The sequence below is a fragment of the Haliotis rufescens genome, unplaced genomic scaffold (genome assembly GCF_023055435.1).
Source record: "Haliotis rufescens isolate VD_foot unplaced genomic scaffold, xgHalRufe1.0.p SCAF_4, whole genome shotgun sequence".
In the NCBI taxonomy this organism is placed as follows: domain Eukaryota; kingdom Metazoa; phylum Mollusca; class Gastropoda; order Lepetellida; family Haliotidae; genus Haliotis; species Haliotis rufescens.
Window position 1 is genome coordinate 48,623,323 of NW_025964112.1, and position 22,394 is coordinate 48,645,716.

The 22,394-nt window shown below is 39.9% G+C and overlaps 2 protein-coding genes across 2 annotated transcripts; one reads left to right on the forward strand and one right to left on the reverse strand.

Annotated features, from left to right (window-relative positions):
• Window positions 1–2,470: 2,470 nt before the first annotated feature.
• On the reverse strand, window positions 2,471–9,958 carry LOC124151671 (m-AAA protease-interacting protein 1, mitochondrial-like). Its single transcript, XM_046524261.2, has 5 exons — window positions 9,443–9,958; window positions 8,148–8,219; window positions 6,480–6,609; window positions 4,897–5,029; window positions 2,471–3,978 (listed from the first exon to the last, which is right to left on the reverse strand). The coding sequence occupies exons 1-5, from the start codon at window positions 9,905–9,907 to the stop codon at window positions 3,888–3,890; spliced, it is 891 nt and encodes a 296-aa protein (XP_046380217.1). The 5' UTR covers window positions 9,908–9,958; the 3' UTR covers window positions 2,471–3,887.
• An 8-nt stretch (window positions 9,959–9,966) lies between these two features.
• On the forward strand, window positions 9,967–18,158 carry LOC124151663 (tRNA wybutosine-synthesizing protein 5-like). Its single transcript, XM_046524247.1, has 7 exons — window positions 9,967–10,137; window positions 11,255–11,409; window positions 11,916–11,985; window positions 12,593–12,775; window positions 13,357–13,444; window positions 15,355–15,471; window positions 17,836–18,158. Exons 1-7 carry the CDS (start codon window positions 10,036–10,038, stop codon window positions 18,099–18,101), a joined length of 981 nt encoding a protein of 326 aa, XP_046380203.1. The 5' UTR covers window positions 9,967–10,035; the 3' UTR covers window positions 18,102–18,158.
• Window positions 18,159–22,394: the final 4,236 nt, after the last annotated feature.

Here is a 22,394-nt window from a genome sequence, read left to right on the forward strand (position 1 = left end):
TAACCTCAACACCTCAACATGTAGTCATCAACAGTCTAAAACCCAATTGCCATTTAACAGATTTATCATGTAACAAAACCTCAAATCACATTTTAAAACAAAAGCTTAGTACAGGAAACAGTGTTTGTCCCCCAACTCAACAGGTATTATTTTGAGTGATGTATCCATTTCATCATCAGGTAAATAAATGTGTCCCTGAAACATGAACATATTGAAAGCCTTAAAATCATAACTTGCCTGATATGAAATAAATGGAGCATGGAGCCACCATCACGACAGCATGGAGCCACCATCACGACCATTACCACATGGAATCACAGAACTAGCTGCCGTTGGCCCTCATCAGTTCCTTGCCTTATATCAGTGTTGCATATGTTACTACCAGGAACTATGGACTGTCCCGTTAGAAATGTTTGTGAATGTACGCTGTAGGATCTACAGCCCACTTCTACATCTCCATAAAATAATTTTAGAATCTAATATACCAATCTCTTCCTAAATCTTCAATTACATAAACTTTGTCCCACTGAAAGTGAATTTTGAATAGGATTCAAGATGGAAAACAAGAACTAGCGGTTCTTTCATTGGGAATGCAATCTTGTTTTCCCAAACCTGTACTAGTTATTGTTTTGGCAGACTTTTATGGGACGATCCGTTAGTGACTGAAACTGAACAAGGAACAGATTAGGAGATAACTCAAGTAACTGCAGCTATCATGGACCAACAGAAAATGTACAAACCACAAAATTAGTTTCAATAAACAAAACTCATGCTCATGTAAACATACTACCACTTACTTCCTATCATTCTAATATGTTGAGATTGAAATTGGATATTTTTTCAACATGAGTTTGAGTTGAGACATTAATTTGTCAAGCCCTGATAGATCCCGAATCCTAGGATTCCTGCTGATGACACTGCAGATACATGACAACAACCTATCCATGTGACCATAAACAAGAAACATGGTGATCCTGCAAGGAATATAGACTTGCTATCAGTTTTCTGATTATTATTCCTATTTCATAAACACAGATCAACAATAACATATATATACAAAAGAGTACACAAAAAGTTTCAATATGTGGGTTTGTGGCAAACCATTTTACCTTTTAACAGGAATTTGTAAAGAAGTTTATGTATTGTCTGTTATAAGTAATTCTACCATAAGAAGTCTCTGGATCTGAAATAGTTCCATTTTGTCACAAGCGTAACAGAACAGAACATAAAAAACAGCTCTAAACAGTTGTACATACAACTCTGTATATAGTTGCGTATAAGCACATCCATGTTTCAGAATCTCAACAACTGCTCTAAAGCTACAATGGGCAGTCTTTTATGCTTTTGTGTGTCTCTCGCATCAAATGAAGATATGTGCTACCCAAAACATTTATGGACAATGAATGTTCTGTGATGGATTTTGTCATGTTGGTTTACCATTGACTCTACATCAAATTTCCCTGACTTCGTTTTGTTTTGTCTGTTTGTTTTTGAACACCGGACTCAAGAATATTCCGGCCAAATGATGCAGACCTGTAAATTGAGGCAGGACCAGACAATCCTGTAATCGATCTTGCGAGAACAATCGATGTCATCAGCATGGTCAGGGTACGATGACACAGAATCAAACAAGTCACCGAGCCTGACCACTCAATCCATTTGGTTGCCTCTCGCAACCCTGATAGGTTGTTGTTTAATGCCCCACTCAGCTATATTCCAGCTAGATGACACTGGCCTCTAAATAATTGAATACGGACTAGATAATCCAGTAATCAATAAGTGTGGACAATGATCCACGCCGACAGGATATGGTGACACGCAATCAACCAAGTCATAGAGTCCACTTGATCCAGATGGTCACCTCCTAGGACCAGCATAGGTTGCTGGGGACTTCTAACCCAGAATCCAAACAGGATCATTTCGCACAGTAGGAGGTACGAGCGGCTCATGATATATAGTCTGTCTTATCTATATAGGCATAGTCTGCAGTTGAAAACATATGTTGACTGTAAGTATGGTTTTATGGTTTTACGCCGCTTTTAGCAGTATTCCGGCAATATCACGGCAGGGGACACCAGAAATTGGCTTCACACATTGTGCCCATGTCGGGAATCAAACACAGAGCGAATGCCTTCATAACACGGCTACACCAACACCATCTGTTGACTCTAACCATTACATTGTAAGGGTCATTTCAATGGTACATGTACTTCAAAGATGCTTCATGGTCATCAAGTCCGTGTGGACACACCAGTGGATAGTGTTCTGCCAAGAGGTGAGGTGAAATTGGGTTCAACGTCGCGTCCAAGATTAATGCCCTTATATAGCGACGCATGCATGTGTGTGTGTGTCTGTGTCTGCTTGTACTAGTCTGGACTGATGCCGATTTATAGTGCTAGCCCAGTGAGATACTATACCGCAGTTTAACATGAATACCCCACTCAGACAGAGTATACTGACTCTGTGCCGAGCTGTCCTTGTTTTAGCCTCTTTATGCTGTGGGTAACAACAAGTACCATCTTTTAAAGTCTTTTGGTATGACACGGCTGATGATCGAACCCCAGACCTTATGTGACTCTGGGCGGTCACTCTTCCACAAGACCACGGAGGTGGTCTGTTCTGCCAGGCTCCCCTTCAGCTTCAAAATATTTTGAAATAATGAAATAATTTTAGAACTAATGGGGCCATTGTCTGAGAAAAGGTAAATCATAATCAATGGATCATTGATGTATATTGGATAAAAGTCAATTAGCTGCCACAATTAACAATTTAACAAATCCAATTCTTAACAAAAGTGTCAGTTCTCAAGAAACCAAACCAGTTGTTTCCACAAATTGTGAAACGAGGAGATTACAAATAATAGTTTCTGCAGGCTGTCAGTGTAATGTCAGGTTTAACCTTTAGCTGCCTTCGACAGTATTTCATGGATAACAAAAACTGCCAGATTAATGTGGGGAGGAAATCTGAAAGTGCTTCGAGTCATGGATATGTTCCTCTTCAGTGAAACTAACAGGCAGAACTAAGACCAAGGATCATGATTTGGCAACTCAGGAATTTGAGATGAAGGACTAAATCTACCTACCCAGAAAGAAGCAGAACCTTGACCAGAAACAAACGCTCTTTTAGTGCTATGTGATGCTCTTCCATCAACATGGGCTGGGCCCTTCATGCATATAGCAATAAGAAGCAAACATATTTTAAAGCCTTAGGTACCAGTAACTTTTTACAAGGGTGGGTGGGTCAAAGAGAATGAGGGGAGGGTCATCAAACAATATGACAGTCTCTAGGGGAGGGTAAAAAAAATATAATAAACATATCTGGGGGAGGGTCGTAAAAAAATGAACATTTTATAATAATTCTGGTCATGGCTAAACATGCTAAATCTCCAGCAGGGATCGACACCTTGAGTTAAATCCAACTACACATGTAGTCGACTGCTCCTAGTGGACTAGTAGCTTCATGCTTAAAACAACTAGTACTTCCAGAGCTTCACTAGTCTTTAACTGGTGGAATAGTAACTGTGCAGGCACACTTTTCCATCACTGTCGGCCATTTTGATCAGAGAACCAATACTCTCAACATCATTTAATACCTTGCTCTAGCAGTGTTCACTGAAATCACAAATGTACATGTCGAAAAAACAAACCATTGTTAAAAAAAATCAATTCAACAACTTAAGCAACACAACAACAAATTTAAGAATGACTTTAGAAGCAGTAAAGATTCTTTTCATTGTCTCTACCGTAACATGTTAAAGTTCTGTGTATAGCATGATATTCCCACTGTAAAACTGTGTTAGGGCACAACTGCTCTTCATATTTCCCAGTGCCAGATTAAACATGTTAAACATTTCATCTAAATTGTACATATTGTCCATCACAAGTCTTTCATATCATTGTAAATTCTTTGGGAGAGAAGTGGTTGAGCTTGTTGATGCTCCAATCTCCTTCCATGCCTTTTGTGAACTCTCGGATAAACCTGAAACAATGGAGAGACAGAGTGTTTGGCTCTCATCACAGTGTTTGTTTGTTTGTTTGTTTGTTTGTTGTTTAACGCCGCATTCGGCAAATATTCCAGCTATATGACGGCAGTCTGTAAATAATCGAATCTGGACCAGACAATCCAGTGATTGACATCTTGAGCATCGATCTAGGCAATTGAGATAGGATCATCAACCAAGTCAGCAAGCCTGACCACCGGATCCCGTTTGTCGTCTCTTACGGCAAGGATGGGTGGCTGAAGACCAATTCTACCCCGGATCTTAATGGGTTCTCAGTGAAATTACATTCATGAAGTAAGCAGATGGATCAAAAGTATTCTTCCAGTTGGCACACTGACACATCTTTAGAAGTGACCTGTTGCACACTTGCAAAATATGCATTTCAATCCCTGGTGGTATGGTGCCAACAAACCTAGAAACATAGAAGTGGATGCCTTGACTGCCTTCCCCGACTCTCGGCATCCGGCATACCACTTTATTTGTTATGGCATCCCATTTAAGAACTCTTGAGTGATATCAGTGTTACACAGCGGGTACAAGTAAATTAGCCTGTGATTGTCACATAGAATGTATAACCATACGTGTTTATAAGCTTTAGAGCTAAACATTTTATTGGTTTTCACTCTTTGCAAGAAAAAAACACAAAAACAAAATTAGACATAGAAACATTGGCATACACGTACCAGTTAACATTTCATGAAACTTAGCGCTAACCCACTCAGCCACTGAGGTTAGATCACTGACTTTGTGTGCTGGCAATTAGGTGCCTCACTCTGGCAGTGTGGGTTCGAATCCGGGATGGGACTCAACCCAAAAAAGTACTGAATCTGTACTTTACTAAGAAAGTGTCATCCCAAATATAAGCACACACTGATGAATCCTATGAAGACACTCACCTATAGTTGCATATATACAATCTTTCTTGGTTGTCTCGAACCTCATTGTAATATTCCACAGGCTCCTTTTCTTTGGCCTCATTGTAACCATGGAAACCCTGAAGCACCACTGTGACCTCTACAAATCTTCTCTCTGAAAGAAAAATTGCTTCATTTCTTAAATATTGTAAAATCAATTCAACTGACATTAACATTGTACTGGCATACAGCTTGGAAGTTCAAAAACAGCATATTGAAAGAAACAGAAATACAAAAAGCTCTTTTCTATTTATTGTCATGACAACCAGCGGAAGACATACATGAGTGGTTGAGACCCTGCTGAAAAGACACAGTATGGTCATAATTAAAATAACGCTCATGCTTTATAAATCAGAGTGTATTTGTTGTTTAATGCTGCACTCAGCACTCAGCAATTTTAGTTATTTGACAATAGCCTGTAAATAATCGAATCTGGCCCAGATAATCCAGTGATTGATATTATGAGTAACTACCCATGCCTTTGGGATGATACCAGATAATCCAGTGATTGATATTATGAGTAACTACCCATGCCTTTGGGATGATACAAGATAATCCAGTGATTGATATTATGAGTAACTACCCATGCATTTGGGATGATACCAGATGATCCAGTGATTGATATTATGAGTAACTACCCATGCATTTGGGATGATACCAGATGATCCAGTGATTGATATTATGAGTAACCACCTATACCATTAGGATGACACCAGATAATCCAGTGACTGATATTATGAGTAACTACCTATACCTTTAGGATGACACCAGATAATCCAGTGATTGATATTATGAGTAACTACCCATGCCCGACAGTACTAAGAGATACTCATCACACGATGGCAATACTGTCACAATAGTTGTACCTATGATTGTTTGTTTGTTTATTTGTTGTTTAATGCTGCACTCAGCAATATTCCAGCTATATGACAGTGGTCTCAACAAGTCTGGACCAGACAGTCGCGTGACTGATATCATGAGCATCAATCTATGCAACTGGGATATGATGACATCCATCAACTAAGTCAGTGAGTCTGACAACCTGATCCCGCTAGTCGCCTCTTACAACAAGCACAGGTTGCTGAAGATCAATTCTAACCAAGATCTTCACAGTTACCTAGATTACAATAGTATCACAATACAGACTTCACTATGGCAATACTGTCACAATAGTTGTACCTATGTTACAATAGTAAAACAATGCAGACTCATTATGGCAATACTGTCACAATAGTTGTACCTATATTACAATAGTAAAACAATACAGACTCACTATGGCAATACTGTCACAATAGTTGCACCTATATTACAATAGTAAAACAATACGGACTTCACTATGACAATACTGTCACAATAGTTGCACCTATATTACAATAGTAAAACAATACGGACTTCACTATGGCAATACTGTCACAATAGTTGTACCTATATTACAATAGTAAAACAATACAGACTCACTATGGCAATACTGTCACAATAGTTGCACCTATATTACAATAGTAAAACAATGCAGACTCACTATGGCAATAGTGTCACAATAGTCCCATCTTCACAGTAATGCTTACCTGAGTGGTCATCAAATATCATGCCGATCTCGTACACAAAGCGGAAGAAGATATCCCGAGGATTAACACAGATAAATCTTCTCTGACCGACATCTAAATCTGCGTATGAGTTCCTGATTTCCTGAATGGCCTGTAATACAAGCACAGAAAACAGTACAACATCATGATCACAACTGCCCCATTAACACATTAGAGTAATCAGGAAACAGAACGAGTACTTGACAAGGCTTCCAATTTTCCTGTTTCCTATTTATTCCATCCAAAAATATTTGTTTGTTTATATATTTGTTGTCTAAAGCCCCACTCAGCCATATGCCAGCAATATGACAGCGGTCTGAAAATAATCGTGTCTGCACCAGATAGTCCAGTGATTGACATTATGAGCATCAATCCATGACATAGCATGCCTGACCACCTGATCCTGTTAGTCGCCTTTTACGACAAGCATAGTCACCTTTTACGGCAAGCATGGGTTGCTGAAGACCTATTCTACCCCAGATTCACGGGTCCCATCCAAAAAGAGGGTAGGCAGGTTTGGGGGTGGGTGGCTAGTGGCATAAAATAAGGACAATATTAGAATGGAGATTTTGCATCTTGTTAAAAAATGAAAAAAAATAGTGGTCAGATGGGAAACCCATATACACACAAAATCACAATGACTTTTTGTTTGTTTGTTTGTTTGTTGCTTAATATCGCACTCAGCAATATTCCAGCTTTATTACTGCTGCCTGTTAATAATCTAGTCTGTGCCAAACAATCCAGTGATTGACATCATGAGCATTTTACACAATTTGGGAAATGCTGACATGCAAGCAACCAAGTCAATGAGCCTGACCACCCAATCCCATTAGTCGCCTCTTACAACAAGCATGGGTTGCTGAAGACCAATTCTAATCCACATTTTCTCATGGTTAATCACTATGAAGAAACTATTCACTGCTATGTAGTCAAGGTTAACATGGCCACTACCCTGCTAGTACTGGACTGGTTTTATGGACATGAACTCCAAGTCCAAAATGACACATTGACATGTGCAATTTAAACATGGTGTCTACCCAAGGAATGTTGACATTATTTGGATGTATGACATTAACCAGTTAAAATGATCAGTACTTATTTTTCTCAAATTCATTTCACAAGTTTTAGCATTAACAATATTTTTGTGGTAGCTGGTTACTGTTTGATTACATTGATGCCAACTACATTTAAACCATTGTTTACAATCTAACCCATCAACACTGAAGTCATCAACATACCGATTTGTTTGTACTTTGTGGTAAACCTTTTGATATTCTGTATATTATTGACCATATGTTAAAAATAGCTCTGAATAAAAAAAATGATACCTCTAAACAGAGTTACAATTTTGTACAGCAAAAATTTCTTCCAAATTTACTGCCATGGACACTTAGAAAAGATGGTAGATTAATCCCGGAATCTAGCACACATTCATTATCATCAGCTGATGTGAAATGCAAACAAACCCGTGAAGATCCAGGGTAGAATCACTGGATTGTCTGGTCCAGACTCGATTATTTACAGACCGCTGTCATATAGCTGGAATATTGCTGAGTGCCGCATTAAACAACAAACAAACAAACAAACAAACAAACAAACAAAGACATGCAAACACTTGACACAGCAGAGACACTGAGGGGATTTTATTACCTCATCTTCCACTAGTCCCTGCAGGCTGTCAAAGTTGCCCACTGATATGCAGCTGGATACAAGGGACACAGCCTGAAGAACAAAGCCAGAACAGTTTGTGAGTTGGTTTTGATATTGCTTTTGAAAATATAATGACCTATAAGCATGTGGGAGGAAGCCCCCACTGAAACAGGTTTGCCAATTTGGTGAGGTGAGGTTTAAACCAATGACCTGTGCTTCCTGACATGGGCAGGGGAGGCAACTCTTCCTAGCAAAACGCAACTGCTGAGACCACTGGAACACCACTTCTATTAGAGAACACTATCATGTCAGAGATGAGATAAAATGGGGATGAACAATGCATTCAAGATTATTGCACAAAAGTAGTGACATGCATGCACGTGTGTGTGTGGCTGCTTGTACTAATCAAGACTTAAGTCAGTTTATTAGTGCAAGCCCACTGAGATACCATGCTGCAGTTTAACATGGACACTTGCTCAGACACAGTATACTGACTCCGACCTGACCAATCTTTGTTTTATCCCCTTATTGACTATGGTAACAAGTACTAGCTTTTAATGTCTTTAGGTATGATGCAGCCAGGGATCAAACCACCGACCTTCCGCTCTCCAGGCAGATAATCTATCCACTAAACCACGGAGGCGGTCTGACAAATGTCATGCAGGTCTTCTACGTTGTGCACTCTATTATGAGTGAGTGAGTATGGTTTTACGCCGCTTTTAGCAATCATTCCAGCAATATCATGGCAGGGGACACCAGAAATGGGCTTCACACTTGTAGCCATGTTGGGAATCGAACCCAGTCTTCGGCAAAGGCTTTAACCATTAGGCTACCCAACTCTATTATGAGACCACAAATAACTATGATCATTTATTAATAAGCAGGTCTGTATGCAACACTAGATTTTAAGGCTAACACAAATCTCAATGTTGAACTTCTATTAAGTTTCAAAGTTTAATTGACATGCATAAAAAAGAATGATAACCCTTCATTTGCACCTTTGCCTTGAGTGAGTGAGTTAAGATTTAACGTCTTTGCCTTGAGATATCAGTGATGCCTTCAAATTACAAAGTATGTTATTATCAAACCTAACACGATACACCTTGTAATTACAATGGAAAGGGGTAACCCATGATTTCTTTTTGCGATATTTTGTAGAAATAAAAATAGTAATGTGTAATGATAAAAGAGGGTAGTGGTCAGTATCACAAACTCCCAGTAATCTGAGTGCAGCATTTAAATTTACATAAGACCTTGAAATCTAGCATTGCATCCAAACCCTATAAGTGATTTACCTGTATGCATCCATCTATGAAAGAGTCAATCGTGAATGATTTATCAAAATAACCTGTTATCAAAAAGGCAAAAATTCTATTTTTCATTGATTTTATAATATTAGGCCATAAAATTTCAGGAAATTCCATTAACTTCAATGGAATTCTACGTTTTTTCCCACTCTCGTCAATTCCTGTAGAGAAAGACCGTGTGTTCTGGCGTTGGTCCACTTTGGAGACAGGCACATTGCTCGCACATATTTTACTACCCAAACCATCTTCATGCTTTGTGAATGCGAGGGTGGACAATTGGGGAAAGTTCTGTCTAGATGATTTCGATGTTTGACACAACAAAACACGACTCAGATTTGGACTGTGTGTCAAAGGAAACGTCCGCAAGCCAAGTTTTGAAAGTTTTGTAAGAACACGCGGGCGAATGTTGGAGTAAATTATCGCTCCAAGAGCCCAAATCGATCGCAAGGCCATTTTCGAAAATACACATTGGTTTAGAGTTGCCTCCCTTTCAGGAGAAACGAGTTTGGATTTTCTTCAGTAAAGAGTTCCACTTCCTCTCACTAATACAAATGTGAAGAAGAACTGCTTACCAAAAACAAATGAATGATGACAGAGCCACATCGATATTTAAAACGAATTACGATTTACCGATAATACACAATGCCACAAAGGAGATATTCTTGAATGATGTATATCCAAAGGTAAGCCCAGGAATGGTAAACTTTTATCGTTGTTACAGGTGACTGAAGCGCTCATAAAATACCCCCTGAGCTGCGTATCGTTTGAAGATGATTTCTTACTTTGGCCTTGAAATGGATGAATGACATGCAATATAATATAGATCTAATAATTTACAAAGTCGTAAAGATTTTTTTTTTAAATAATAAATTTGATGCACAAAAATTGTTAACAATCATATATCAAGATAGACACAATTTGATGGATAACAACTTCTTTAATACTGTAAAAAGCGACGTTTCGGTATAGATCCTTGTCAACAAGACTGAATGAGGAAATAGTACAGAATATAAATCGTCATTGGAGGATTATCAGTAACAACAATTGTATACATGATTGGGATAACATGAGTAAGTGTTGACAACAGAAGGATAATACTGTCACAACACGATGGACAGAGAACACATAGGTGGAAGCCAGTGGGATGTGAAGCCAATTAAACAGGATAAGTGATTATTGCTTGATGAGTTCATAGTAGGCGGATTGGATAAAGTAGCCTTGATCTCTGTTGATTGATGGCTTGTGGTGGCGAATGTGGATCTATTCCGTAACATTGCTTTTTACAGTATTAAAGAAGTTATCAATAAAATTGTGTCTACCTTATCATCCGTCAACTTCTAAATAATGCCAATCAAACAATTTAATCATATATCAGTTATGTTCCTAAATGAGGTGAGGTGAAATTGGGTTTAACGTTGCGTCCAAGATTATTGCACTTATATAGCGACGTGCATGCACATGTGTGTGTTTGTTGCTGCTTGTACTAGTCCGGACTGATGCCGATTTATAGTGCTAGCTCACTGAGATACCATGCCGCAGTTTAACATGAATATCCCACTCAGACACAGTATACTGACTCCGAGCCGACCAGTCCTTGTTTTAGCCCCTTAATGCCGAGCACCAGACAGGGTAACAATGAGTACCATCTTTTAACGACTTTTGGTATGCCGCGGCCGGGGATCAAACACCGGACCTTCCGCTCTCCGGTCGGACGCTCTACCACAAGACCACGGAGGCGGCTGTTTCTAAATGAAAGTGTTGATCTTGTGATGTAAACTTATGTTTTAACTGGCTTTTCAGAGAGTACCAGTTATTTTGAGAGGTGTAGACATTGGGCCATGCAGAGAAAAATGGTCAGTTGAGCATCTCAGAAAATCAGGAGGGGACAAGGAGGTGAAGATCCATGTGTCCACTACTCCACAGATGGATTTTTTAAAGAAAAACTTTGTCTACAGGTAGGCTACACAGAGTTTCAGGTAATTTTCAAGGACACTGACGGATTATCATAAAATTTGGTGATAATACAGAAGAATGTATTAGATCTACAGATATTTTTTCAGAAAACACAGCAGTGTAGAAAGGGTATGTTATTTAATCGTAACCATTGTTTAAAACATTTGTATTTCATCAAGTTTAACTTGTTGTGTATGGTTTTAAAAGACCATCATCTGCCAATAGGGCACTTATAATGTTATTAAAGCAAATACGGTATTCATAACTCTGTAGTACTATGTTTAGTTGGAAGCCCATTAGACGTATTTAGATGTAAATAAAGGTTATGGGGCCTTTGTTTGACATTAAGATGTTTGTTACCCTTCTTAAAATAACATGGTATGGCTTTTCTCACCAAATGACATTTAACCTTTGCTCGCCTGTATGTTAATCATTATAAAAACCATAAGTCTTTTTCCCTTCAGCCATTATTATTGCTAATTGCCAGAATTTTATTTTTTCATTTCAGATCATTACCATTTTCAACTTTTGTGCAAAGGGCAGCAGAAATAAGACACTCTGAGTTTTTCCTCTCTGAGGTAAAGACATATGTTTACTGTAGTTACCCATTTAAGAGAGTAATGTCACTATACCTCAATTTATGGTTTATTTTGATCTGTGGAGATCCGGGTTAGAATTGGTCTTCAGTAACCAATAGTTATCATAAGAGGCGACTAACAGGATCGGGTGGTCAGGCTTGCTGATTTGGATGATGCATGTCATCATGTCCCAATTGTGTAGATTGAGGCTCAAACTCATTCAACCATTCTTTGTCAGTAAACTGTCACTGTTTCAAAATCATTACTACAAAAGGAAACCAACACTCCCTTGCTCCTCCCTCTTCCTTTCACACTCACTCACGCACTCACTCACTCACTCACTCACTCACTCACTCACTCACTCACTCACTCACTCACTCACTCACTCACTCACTCACTCACTCACTCACTCACTCACCCACCCACCCACTCACTCACTCACTCACTCACTCACTACCTTCCGGTCGCTCTCACCCAGCCCGACCGCCCACCCACTCACTCACTCACCCATCCACCCAACCACCCACCCACCCACTCACCCACTCACCCACTTGCTCACCCACTCACTCACTCACTCACTCCCTTCCACTAACTCACTCTGTTTCAGGAAGAGCATTACTACCTGAGGGCTCTTGGTGATGATCCTAGAAAAGACATAGCAGATATTCATCATCAGTTCCCTGACCTGGCTGCGGACATTCACTTACCGGAGTTCTACGAGCCATCTCAGTTCTACTCCAGCGTGTTTCGTATTGCATCACCCGGACTACAGTTGTGGACCCACTATGATGTAAGGGTATAATCATATCACTGGTCTGTAATATCCTGCCCTCTGTGCCGTAAGAGGTAGAGTCTATACCAAAAGGTTTCAGCTGTGCCGAGTTGCATCATTTGGCATGCCAGAGTGAGTGAGTGAGTGAGTATGGTTTTACGCCGCTTTCAGCAATATTCCTGCAATATCATGGCGGGGGACACCAGAAATGGGCTTCACACATTGCACCCATGTTGGCAAATCGAACCCGGGTCTTCGGCATGACGAGCGAACGCTTTAACCACTAGGCGACCGCCCCTGGCATGCCAGAAACCTATGATCATGGCTTTGGATCCCAGGTTAGCCTTGATTATGTTTCGAGGTTTGTCAGGACCTTACCTATGCCCGTGGGTTTCATCAAAGTGTCTAAGACCTGCATCACTTTTGGTTTTCAAGCTGATATGCTGCAATGTTGCTGAGATGATGTTCAAAGCAGCTTGAAATGAAATAGAACTCCCTCACTCACTCTGACAGATTATTTCCTGACTGTATTCCAGGTTCATGTCAGACTCATGAGTTCTGTTCAGTGTTATTGATACCATGTTCATCTCAATATATAGGTGATGGACAACCTGCTTATACAAGTCAATGGTCGCAAGCGGGTGGTGCTATTCAGCCCCAAAGAAGTGGAAAATTTATACCTGAATGGTTTGTATTGTTTTTTTTGTGTTTGTCATCACTGAAGTGATGTATTTTAAAAAATTGCAAGCAATTCCAAGGCTTTTGATTGGCTAACCAATTTTGGCATTTCCATAAACTGAAAACAAATAAGGCCTCGTCCCTAGCGGACAACTGTTTCCTCATTGGGGGGGGGCTTGCATTGCACTATTGTGCTGATTGATGTCACTGATTTTGTATGGATGTCTACAGTTTTCAGTGTCAGTGATTAAATAAGCAGTCTGTTGAGTTATTATTGCTGACTTGTTTACATGGACCCGGTTATATCAAACCTTCATTAACTAATGGCTACATTAAGACCTAATGATACATAAGGCTAAAAAATTAATAGTCTTCGTTCTCAGACACCGCCCGCATCATCCTAATGTCCACCGCACGTTTCGTTTTATTTCCATTTTTAAAAAAATTAAAAAATCCTAATACTTATAAACAATGATATCCAATAAAGCACATTTACTTATCTTTGGTCATGGCGGCAATAGGGGTTTGTATGCTTGTATATGTAGGGAGGCCCTTTCCCAGGTTGATGGTACACAACTTTTTATTTGGCTACATACTAGTTTGAACAAGCAAAACAAAACAAAACAAAAACCTGCCTGCACTATATTTTCAAAAGTCATTGCATGAGAACCAATTGTTTTATTTTTTTATTGTCATCATTAAAAATCGGTTTGTATCAAATGTTTATTAGGTACTTGCATCATTAAAGTTTGATTCAACCGGCTCCTGGTATTTATAGGAATTGACTTCAAAGATTTTGCATATCTGGAGATATAAACATAAAAAACACTATGCAGATTTACTCAGTTTTTACAGTTATACCTGGCCTGTGAAGATCCGGGGTAGAATAGGTCTTCAGAAATCCCATGCTTGCCATAAAAGGTGACTATGCTTTTCGTAAGAGGCGACTAGCAGGATCTGGTGGTCAGGCTTGCTGACTTTGTTGATGCATGTCATTGTATCCCAATTGCATAGATCGATGCTCATGATATAAATCAATGGATTGTCGGGTTTAGACTTGATTATTTACAGACCGCAGTCATATAGCTGGAATATTGCTGAGTGCGGAGTTAAACAAAGAACAACAACAAAAATTAAAGTCATTCTTGAAAAGACAATTATATTCTTCCGGGAAACTGACATATTCATACTGTTTATATACATAAATTGTATTTTGTATTATAGCTCAACAGAAATTACTTATAGTTCTTTGATAACACAGTCCCAGACGATTTCTGCGATAACATTTCTGTGGCTAAAATTGCAAATTTCTGCGTTAAAAACAACCATTTCCCGCTAAAAAATTAATACAAACTCATTTTTTCGAAAACTCAAATCCAAATCCAAAACAATATGATTCCACAAACTGTCATTATAAACACTTATCATTGGATAAGACATAAAATTATGCAAAAATAAATATGCATAGTGTCACTGATATTTATGTTTGGTTAGATGTAAACATGGTTTATGTAGTCATAATACCACAAGAAGGTTTAAAATAGAGAATTATTCATTTCAAATTTACTTTTAATTCAGGATTCACATTTTGTATATTTGTATCACATGTTAAATGTTTGGGCATCATTCGCGTTCAAAATTTGACAGAAAATCTTGAAAATAATGAAAATTAGGATATTGATTGATTTTAAAATGGCTAATTTTTCTGCAACTCTGCAAGGAGGGAACATTTCTGCCAATCTTTTTCGCGATCAATGAATCACAGAATTCGTCTGGGACTGATAATAAGGTAGAGGCTTTAATGCTTAGTTATAAATTCTTTTCCACATTTGCCTATGAGGGCACTTAGTTTGGAACTGTAGGTAAATCCCTGTACTTGTATCACTAAGCTGCCTTGATCATCCTCCTGTTGTTGCCAGGAGACAAGTCTGAGGTCATTGACATTGACAGTCCTGATCTGGAGCGGTTCCCCAAGTTTCCAGATGCAGAGAGACACGAGGGATTCCTTGAGCCAGGAGACATTCTCTTCATACCTGGTGAGTGAGAGTGAGTGAGTTAAAATTTAACGTCACATCAGCATTATTTAAGCCATATAGCAACGAGACCAAGTGAAAATATTCACAATTGAGTCATTTATGCAAAGTTATATTTAAAAACAATTTATGAAACATATTTGAGCGTAACAATATCATGTATACAGTTTTAAAACACGGGTCACCAGTAACCAAAGCTAGGCCACCTCACTGGGGATCATGGGGACTTACAGTATCTCGGCTTCCTGCATGATACCCCAGCAGGATTTATGTCATCACTTTAGCTACATACCTTTTCCTGAAAATGAGCACCAAGCTCAGTTGAATGTTTTGGTTGATAGTTGTGTCAAAGAAACAATTCTATTTAGCTTGTAGCTGATGTATTCATAATGTAGCTGGAATTAGCATCATCCAGCCATGATGATGATGATGATGATTCCACTAGGCAGTGCTTCCTGGGAGAAGTCCCGTTCGCTGTCTGGGATGCATGTAAAGGAGGCAAGGGCCCTGAGCTGATGATGAGCCTAACCAGCCTGATTATGCCAGGATCACCCAAACCCTCTTTGCTGCATTTTTAGCTCACTGGGTCCAAAAGACCATGGTGAGCTTATGGGATACTGTGGCGTCCGTCATCCATCTGTCATAGTCCATCCATGCGTCACCAATTTATTCGAACGACTTCTTCTTCTGAATCACTAATTGGAAATTAACAAACCACTAATTGGAAATTAACCACCTGGAAGCATCCCTAGGTGGTGGGAAGAGAGATAGTTATCAACCATATTTGGTTGGAAGCATTCTCCAATGGTGGGTATTCCAACTGGAGAAATGGAGTTTATAACTTGGACACAGTTAAGATCCCCAACATATGGTTGGTTTGTTGTTGAATGCCGCACTCAGCAATATTCCAGCTATATGACGGCGCTCTGTAAATAATCAAGTCTGGACCAGACAATCCAGTGATTGATATCATGAGCATCGATCCACTCAATTTGGATCGATGACATGCATCAACCAAGTCAGCGAGTCTGACCACCCGATCCCCTCAGTCGCCTTTTACGACAAGCATAGTCGCCTTTTACGGCAAGCATGGGTTGCTGAAGGCCTATTCTACCCTGGATCTTCACGGGTCTATAACCATATGTACAATTGAGAGTATAATGAGAGGAATGCACATATGCTACCAGGACTGGCCCTTCTGTTCATCTGTCCGGCACTCCTAAAGGAGTTAGAACCTTGACCATAACATGCAAACTGATATTATCCCCACCCTATGATAAACAGATATATTGTATACATTTATTTGAGAGTAATACCTTTGATATGATTTATCCTGGATCATAACATGGAAACAGTTCAGATCTTTATGCTACATTTGTATGTAGAGAAATACATGTTCATGCTGTCAGATTTGCCATCCACCCCCTTTAAATGCTGAGTCAAATTTACGAAATATTTGCAGTACCGTATTCGACGTAATAAGCGCCCCGCTCTAATAAGCGCCCACGGCGATATTTGCTAATATATTGGCTAGTGAACAATCCCAATTAGCACCCCTTCCAATTGATCAATGTACACAAGACTTATTTATTCGCGTATAATACGCACTTGTGTGTTATATGCACCTTAAATATGGGCAATTAAATTCTGGAAAAATATATCTGTCGCATATAAACATTTCAGGCTGTCAGCATAAACCACGAAATTAATCTTTCAACTCTTTCATCTTTTTTTGGTGTTTTTTTTCACCAAAATAATGTTCTAATAAGAGCCCCCATATTTCTAATTTTGAGAGCGCCCTGGGCTCTTATTACGTCGAATACGGTATCATATACATGTACAATGCAAATGTATATTTTGTCATGATTGCGTAAATATCTGGGTGAGCAATACAGGCCCTATGGGCCTCTTGTTTATTTTAATAAACACACACACAGAATTATTAACGCAGTCAATAGAGCAGTGTGCACTCAGTTTTTCATTTTAATCTTAAGTTATTTCATCACTACTATAACTTTTTTCTTATGCTGCTTATGAAATATTACTCAAATGTTTTTGGAAATTCTTATGAGTAAAATATATATGTTTAACCTGATTCCTCACATACACATGGTGTCATGGAAAGTATGACTTGCTGGAGAATGGAAAGTTGGTGGTTCAATCATGTCACATCTTACCAAAAGACCTTAAAAGATGGTACTTGTTGTTACCGGACCTGGCACTCTGCATTACGGGGCTAAAACAAGAACTGGTCTGCTGACTGTGTCCGAGTGGGGTATTCATGTTAAACTGCAGCATGGTCGCTCAGTGTGCCAGAGCTCTAAGTTGGTTTATTCAATAATCATAAAACTTTGTCACTACCCTCAGCCCTATGGTTCCATAACGTGATCTCCCTGGAGTTCGGCGTTGCTGTGAACGTGTTCTGGAGACACCTCCGCTCTGACCTGTATGACCACAAGGACACGTACGGCAACAAGGACCCCCAGCCTGCTGCCAGAGCCACCCAGATCCTGGACCGAGCCCTGAAGACCCTGGAGGAGCTGCCGCCCGAGTATCGGGACTTCTACGCCCGTCGACTGGTCACCAGGATCCAGACCAAGGCCTACTTGAAACCAGACGACTCTGTGACTTGATGTCAGTTCTGTTTGATATTGTATAATTTAAGATTATTAAATGTTTGGCGAACCAAATGGATTTTGTGTTTCTTTTTCACCACAGTATGTTTCATTTTGTACTGATCACATAATGTGGGGTGCATGTTTTCTCAAGAGTTGAGGTGTTGAAGAGGTTTAACGTCGTGTTCAAGATTATTGCACTTATATAGCAACGTGCATGTATGTGTGTGTGTTTGTCTGCTTGTACTAGTTCGGTCTAATGCGCATTTTATAGTGCTAGTCCACTGAGATACCATGCCGCAGTTTGACATGAATACCACTGTATACTGACTCCAAGCCGACCAGTCCTTGTTTTAGACCCTAATTGACGATCACTGGCAGGGTAACAACAAGTACCATCTTTAAATATATTTTGGTATGACGCGACCGGGGATCGAACCCTGGACCTTCCGCTTAGGGCTGTTTTTGTACTGATCACGAAATGTGGGGGGGCACTGGTGTCCTCCCTGCACCAGGTACCCAGCTGAGGTGTCTCCGGAACACATTCTCAGCAAGGTCAAACTCCAGGGAGACCACCAACTTCGCTGTGCAGTGTTGCATCCCTTGGGAACGCCAGAAATGTGTTCAAATCCTGGTTCATACCAAATTGTTTCTAGGTTTGTCAGCACCATACCCGATTTGGTTTCACCAAAGTGGTAAATGTGCTTGACCTGCATCACTTTGACCTTTCCTCCCTCATCAAGCTGACACACCCTGATGTTACTGAAATACTGTTAAAAGCGGTGTTGAACCCAACTCACTCTCTCACTCACATACCTTCTCAAATTTACTTGAACATGCTTCCACTTTCCAGAGGTGAGGGTGTGAGTGGATATTACATCTATATTTAGGTTACCTGTAAATACATGAGTTTGCACCAATCACACCAGTGACTCAAAGCATAAGCAATGATTGGAATCAGCCAAGTCACAGAGTCTGAGCATGATTTGTCTGTTTGTTTGTTGTTAAACGCTGCACTCAGTAATATTCCAGGTATATGATGGTGGTCTGGACGAGGTAATCCAGAGATTGACAGCATGAGCATCGATCTACGCAATTGGGATACGATGACATGCATCAACGTCAGCGATCCTGACCACCCGAAGGGAAACATGTTTGTGAATGAATTTCGGTGCAGTTTTAGGTTAAATGATAATTTTTATTTTATAAAATATTGCCATATGTATCGTTCGGTTTAAAAACGTTTTGCAGTATATCCAATATATCTTTATTAATATCCAATAGATCTTTATTAATAATGACGTTTGTAGACAACACAAGAAGAATTACGATAGATCAGAGACCATCTGTTATATGGTCTCTGGATAGATGCAACAGAGATTTCATCGGGTACTGAGCCAGGGCAAATCGATCTTAAGGAAACACATTGTCTCTACAGTGCAAGTGTACAGGATACAAATGAGTCCCTTCCATCTGTTAATCTTGTTTGACTGCCTACGCTACTGCTGATGCTTTCTTATATTGTATTCAGCTTCCTTTTACTCTTCATGCACTGACCAAACACATTAGTAGATCTATATACGTCTTTGTACTGACAGATGCATGATCATAAACATTCCGATCAGGTCTGTGTGTATGCTGCAGTTTACCATGAATACCCCACTCTATTCACTAGACCACTAAGACAGTCCATAAATATTCAGATTCAGTGACAATTACAATCTTAGCTTCAGTGAATATTACAATCTTAGCTTCAGTGGGTATTACAATCTTAGCTTCAGTGGGTATTACTACCTTTGTGGTTTTATGTCGAATTTTCAGATCTTCTCTGAGCCAAACTTTTACAGAACCCACAACACATTAAATTGTATTTTATTGTTAAAATGGTAAATGGTAAACCTTTCCCGATTTTTCCAGGGCGTTAATTGACTATAAAAGTCCAGGTTCCACCCTTGCCGAAATAGGCTGGAATTCCGGGGTTACATTTTGGCTGGACTAACGAGTATGTGCATCGTCCAATTAAAACCGCGTAACAAACAAGACGTGGATTTCAACGTGCAGATTTCGGTCGACTGCAGGATTTGCAAAACATGTGCATCGTCAGCTGGGCGTTGACAGCTATTTTACAAACCTTTTCATGTTTTTAATCAAGGTGTTCAAGTGATTTGATGCACTTCGCGGGGTAAGACCCGTTTTTGTTACAATATAGAACTTGAGATACGATCAAATCGTTTATGACTGGGCACTAGGAGGGACATAGAAGGAACATAACTCGTAATAGCCACTGGTTGCGCTGCGATTGAGCCTGAAAATTCCAGCCCAGTTCGGCAAGGGTGGAAACTGGACTTGTATAGTCAGTTAACGCCCTTGCCTCGGGAAGTGGCTTTTTCAGGAACATATGGGAGGGGTCTTTGGCAGGAAAATGATAATATTCATTTAATTATCAAAACTCTTATTAACTGTTTGATTGGCATTCTAGAAGTTGGCAAATAAGTAAGAAAAAGGGATAACAACTTCTGGTTTATTGCATACAGCAACGTTTCGATGTAGATTCTCACACCGATATCAAGCTGGAGTGACAACAACCAAGTGATGAGAGGTATACATGCATGACATGTTGTGATAAGCAGCAGATTAACATTAACAACAGGGGACACGGGTGGCCCAGTCGACTAAGGCGCCGCGATTCGCTGTGCAGAGTTGCGTCCCTTGGGCACGCCAGAAACCTATGATTGTGGGGTCGAATCCCTGTTCGCCCCGATTATGTTCCTGGGTTTGTCAGCACCATACCCGTGCTCGTGGGTTTCACCGAAGTGGTAAACGTCCCGCATCATTTCGGGCTTTCCTCACACATTAAGCTGACACGCCGCGATATAACTGGAATACTGTTAAAAGAGGCGTTAAACCCAACTCACTCACTCGTAGACAACAACGGTAATACATAACAAGCAGATATTTGGATGAAGCCAAATATACAGAAAGAATAAAAATAACACACAGGTAGTGAAGCCAGATGTACTGTGAGGATAAGGATTGAAGGGATTATACAGTTGTGACAAGCTGATTGGAGGGGAACTGAAATTATTTTACAGAAATTTTGGAGAATATTTCTAGATGACTGCTCCTGATTCGGACGACAGCCTAAGCACATTTTGGACACAGATAATCAACATGCATGAACATCTAACATTTACTTCGGAAATGATTCAAAACAATTTTCTTCTTATTAGAGACTAGATATGATGCTAATAAGTGGGAGTACCTTTTGACTGAACAATATTCCTGGACCATGAAAGATAACAGGTTTCCTGCTCGGTCAGACACTTTAACATTCAACTAATAAAGAATAAATCCCCCTTGGATGCTCCGTGTTAGAATATTGGTCTTCAGCAATGGTGCACAGGGAGGTTCCATGGTTACGCTAGAAACTTATGATCGTGGGTTCGAATCCCGGTTCGCCCAGATTATGTTTCTAGGTTTGTCAGCAGCATATCTTGAGTTTCAGGTTAGTGGTAAAGTTTCCCACATCAATCTGACGTTCTGATAGGTCTGGTTTACTGTTCCAATGGGTGTTAAACCCAACTCACTCAACTTTGAGTACCGGTATGTAGTGCAGTGTGACCTTTGTGATTTGATTGGTTGGGCGCTTGGTTTGTTGTTTAACGCCGCACTCAGCAATATTCCAGCTATAAGACAGCGGTCTGTCAATAATCGAGTCTGGACCAGACAATCCAGTGATTAATATCATGAGCATCGATCCACGCAATTGGATCGATGACATACATCAACCAAGTAAGCGAGTCTGACCACCTGATCCCGTTAGTCACCTCTTACGACAAGCATAGTCGCCCATTACGGCAAGCATGGGTTGCTGAAGACCTAGTGATTTGAACCCACGATCACAGGTTTATGGCAGCTTAAGGGATGCAGTTCTAGACACCAAATTTCGGCACCTTAGACAACTGGGCCACCAGTGCCCCTACATTCCAAAATGACGGCATTGATAGTTGCACGTAACACACAAAGACACGACCCTACAACCATCGTATAACCATCTGCATGGTTTACTGTGTTTGGTGCCATTGAACATGTTCATTAGAAAGCAAACTTTATGGGGATTGTGTCTTTGTAATTTGTGTGTCTATTTCTATTTATAGTGCGTACATATCCCATAGTTCGGTAGCTTTCTGCTGGATTTCTTTGGTAGGCCTGTTTCTGACACACCTGCATGAGGCTCGCAAGGCTGCACACCGAATTGCAGCAGCGGACAGCCCCACACCCCAAATTATGGCACTAATGATAGTTGCACAT

Bases quoted from the DNA above. Each gene is read 5' to 3' on its own strand.
- LOC124151663 (XM_046524247.1), top strand. From the start codon at position 10,036: ATGAATGATGACAGAGCCACATCGATATTTAAAACGAATTACGATTTA. The intron at 10,138-11,254 runs GTAAGCCCAGGA...CTGGCTTTTCAG, and splicing joins TGAATGATGTATATCCAAAG to AGAGTACCAGTTATTTTGAG. The intron at 11,410-11,915 runs GTAGGCTACACA...TTTTCATTTCAG, and splicing joins AAGAAAAACTTTGTCTACAG to ATCATTACCATTTTCAACTT.
- LOC124151671 (XM_046524261.2), bottom strand. From the start codon at position 9,907: ATGGCCTTGCGATCGATTTGGGCTCTTGGAGCGATAATTTACTCCAAC. The intron at 8,220-9,442 runs GTAAATCACTTA...TTTGTTCTTCAG, and splicing joins TCATAGATGGATGCATACAG to GCTGTGTCCCTTGTATCCAG. The intron at 5,030-6,479 runs GTAAGCATTACT...TTTTTCTTTCAG, and splicing joins GATATTTGATGACCACTCAG to AGAGAAGATTTGTAGAGGTC.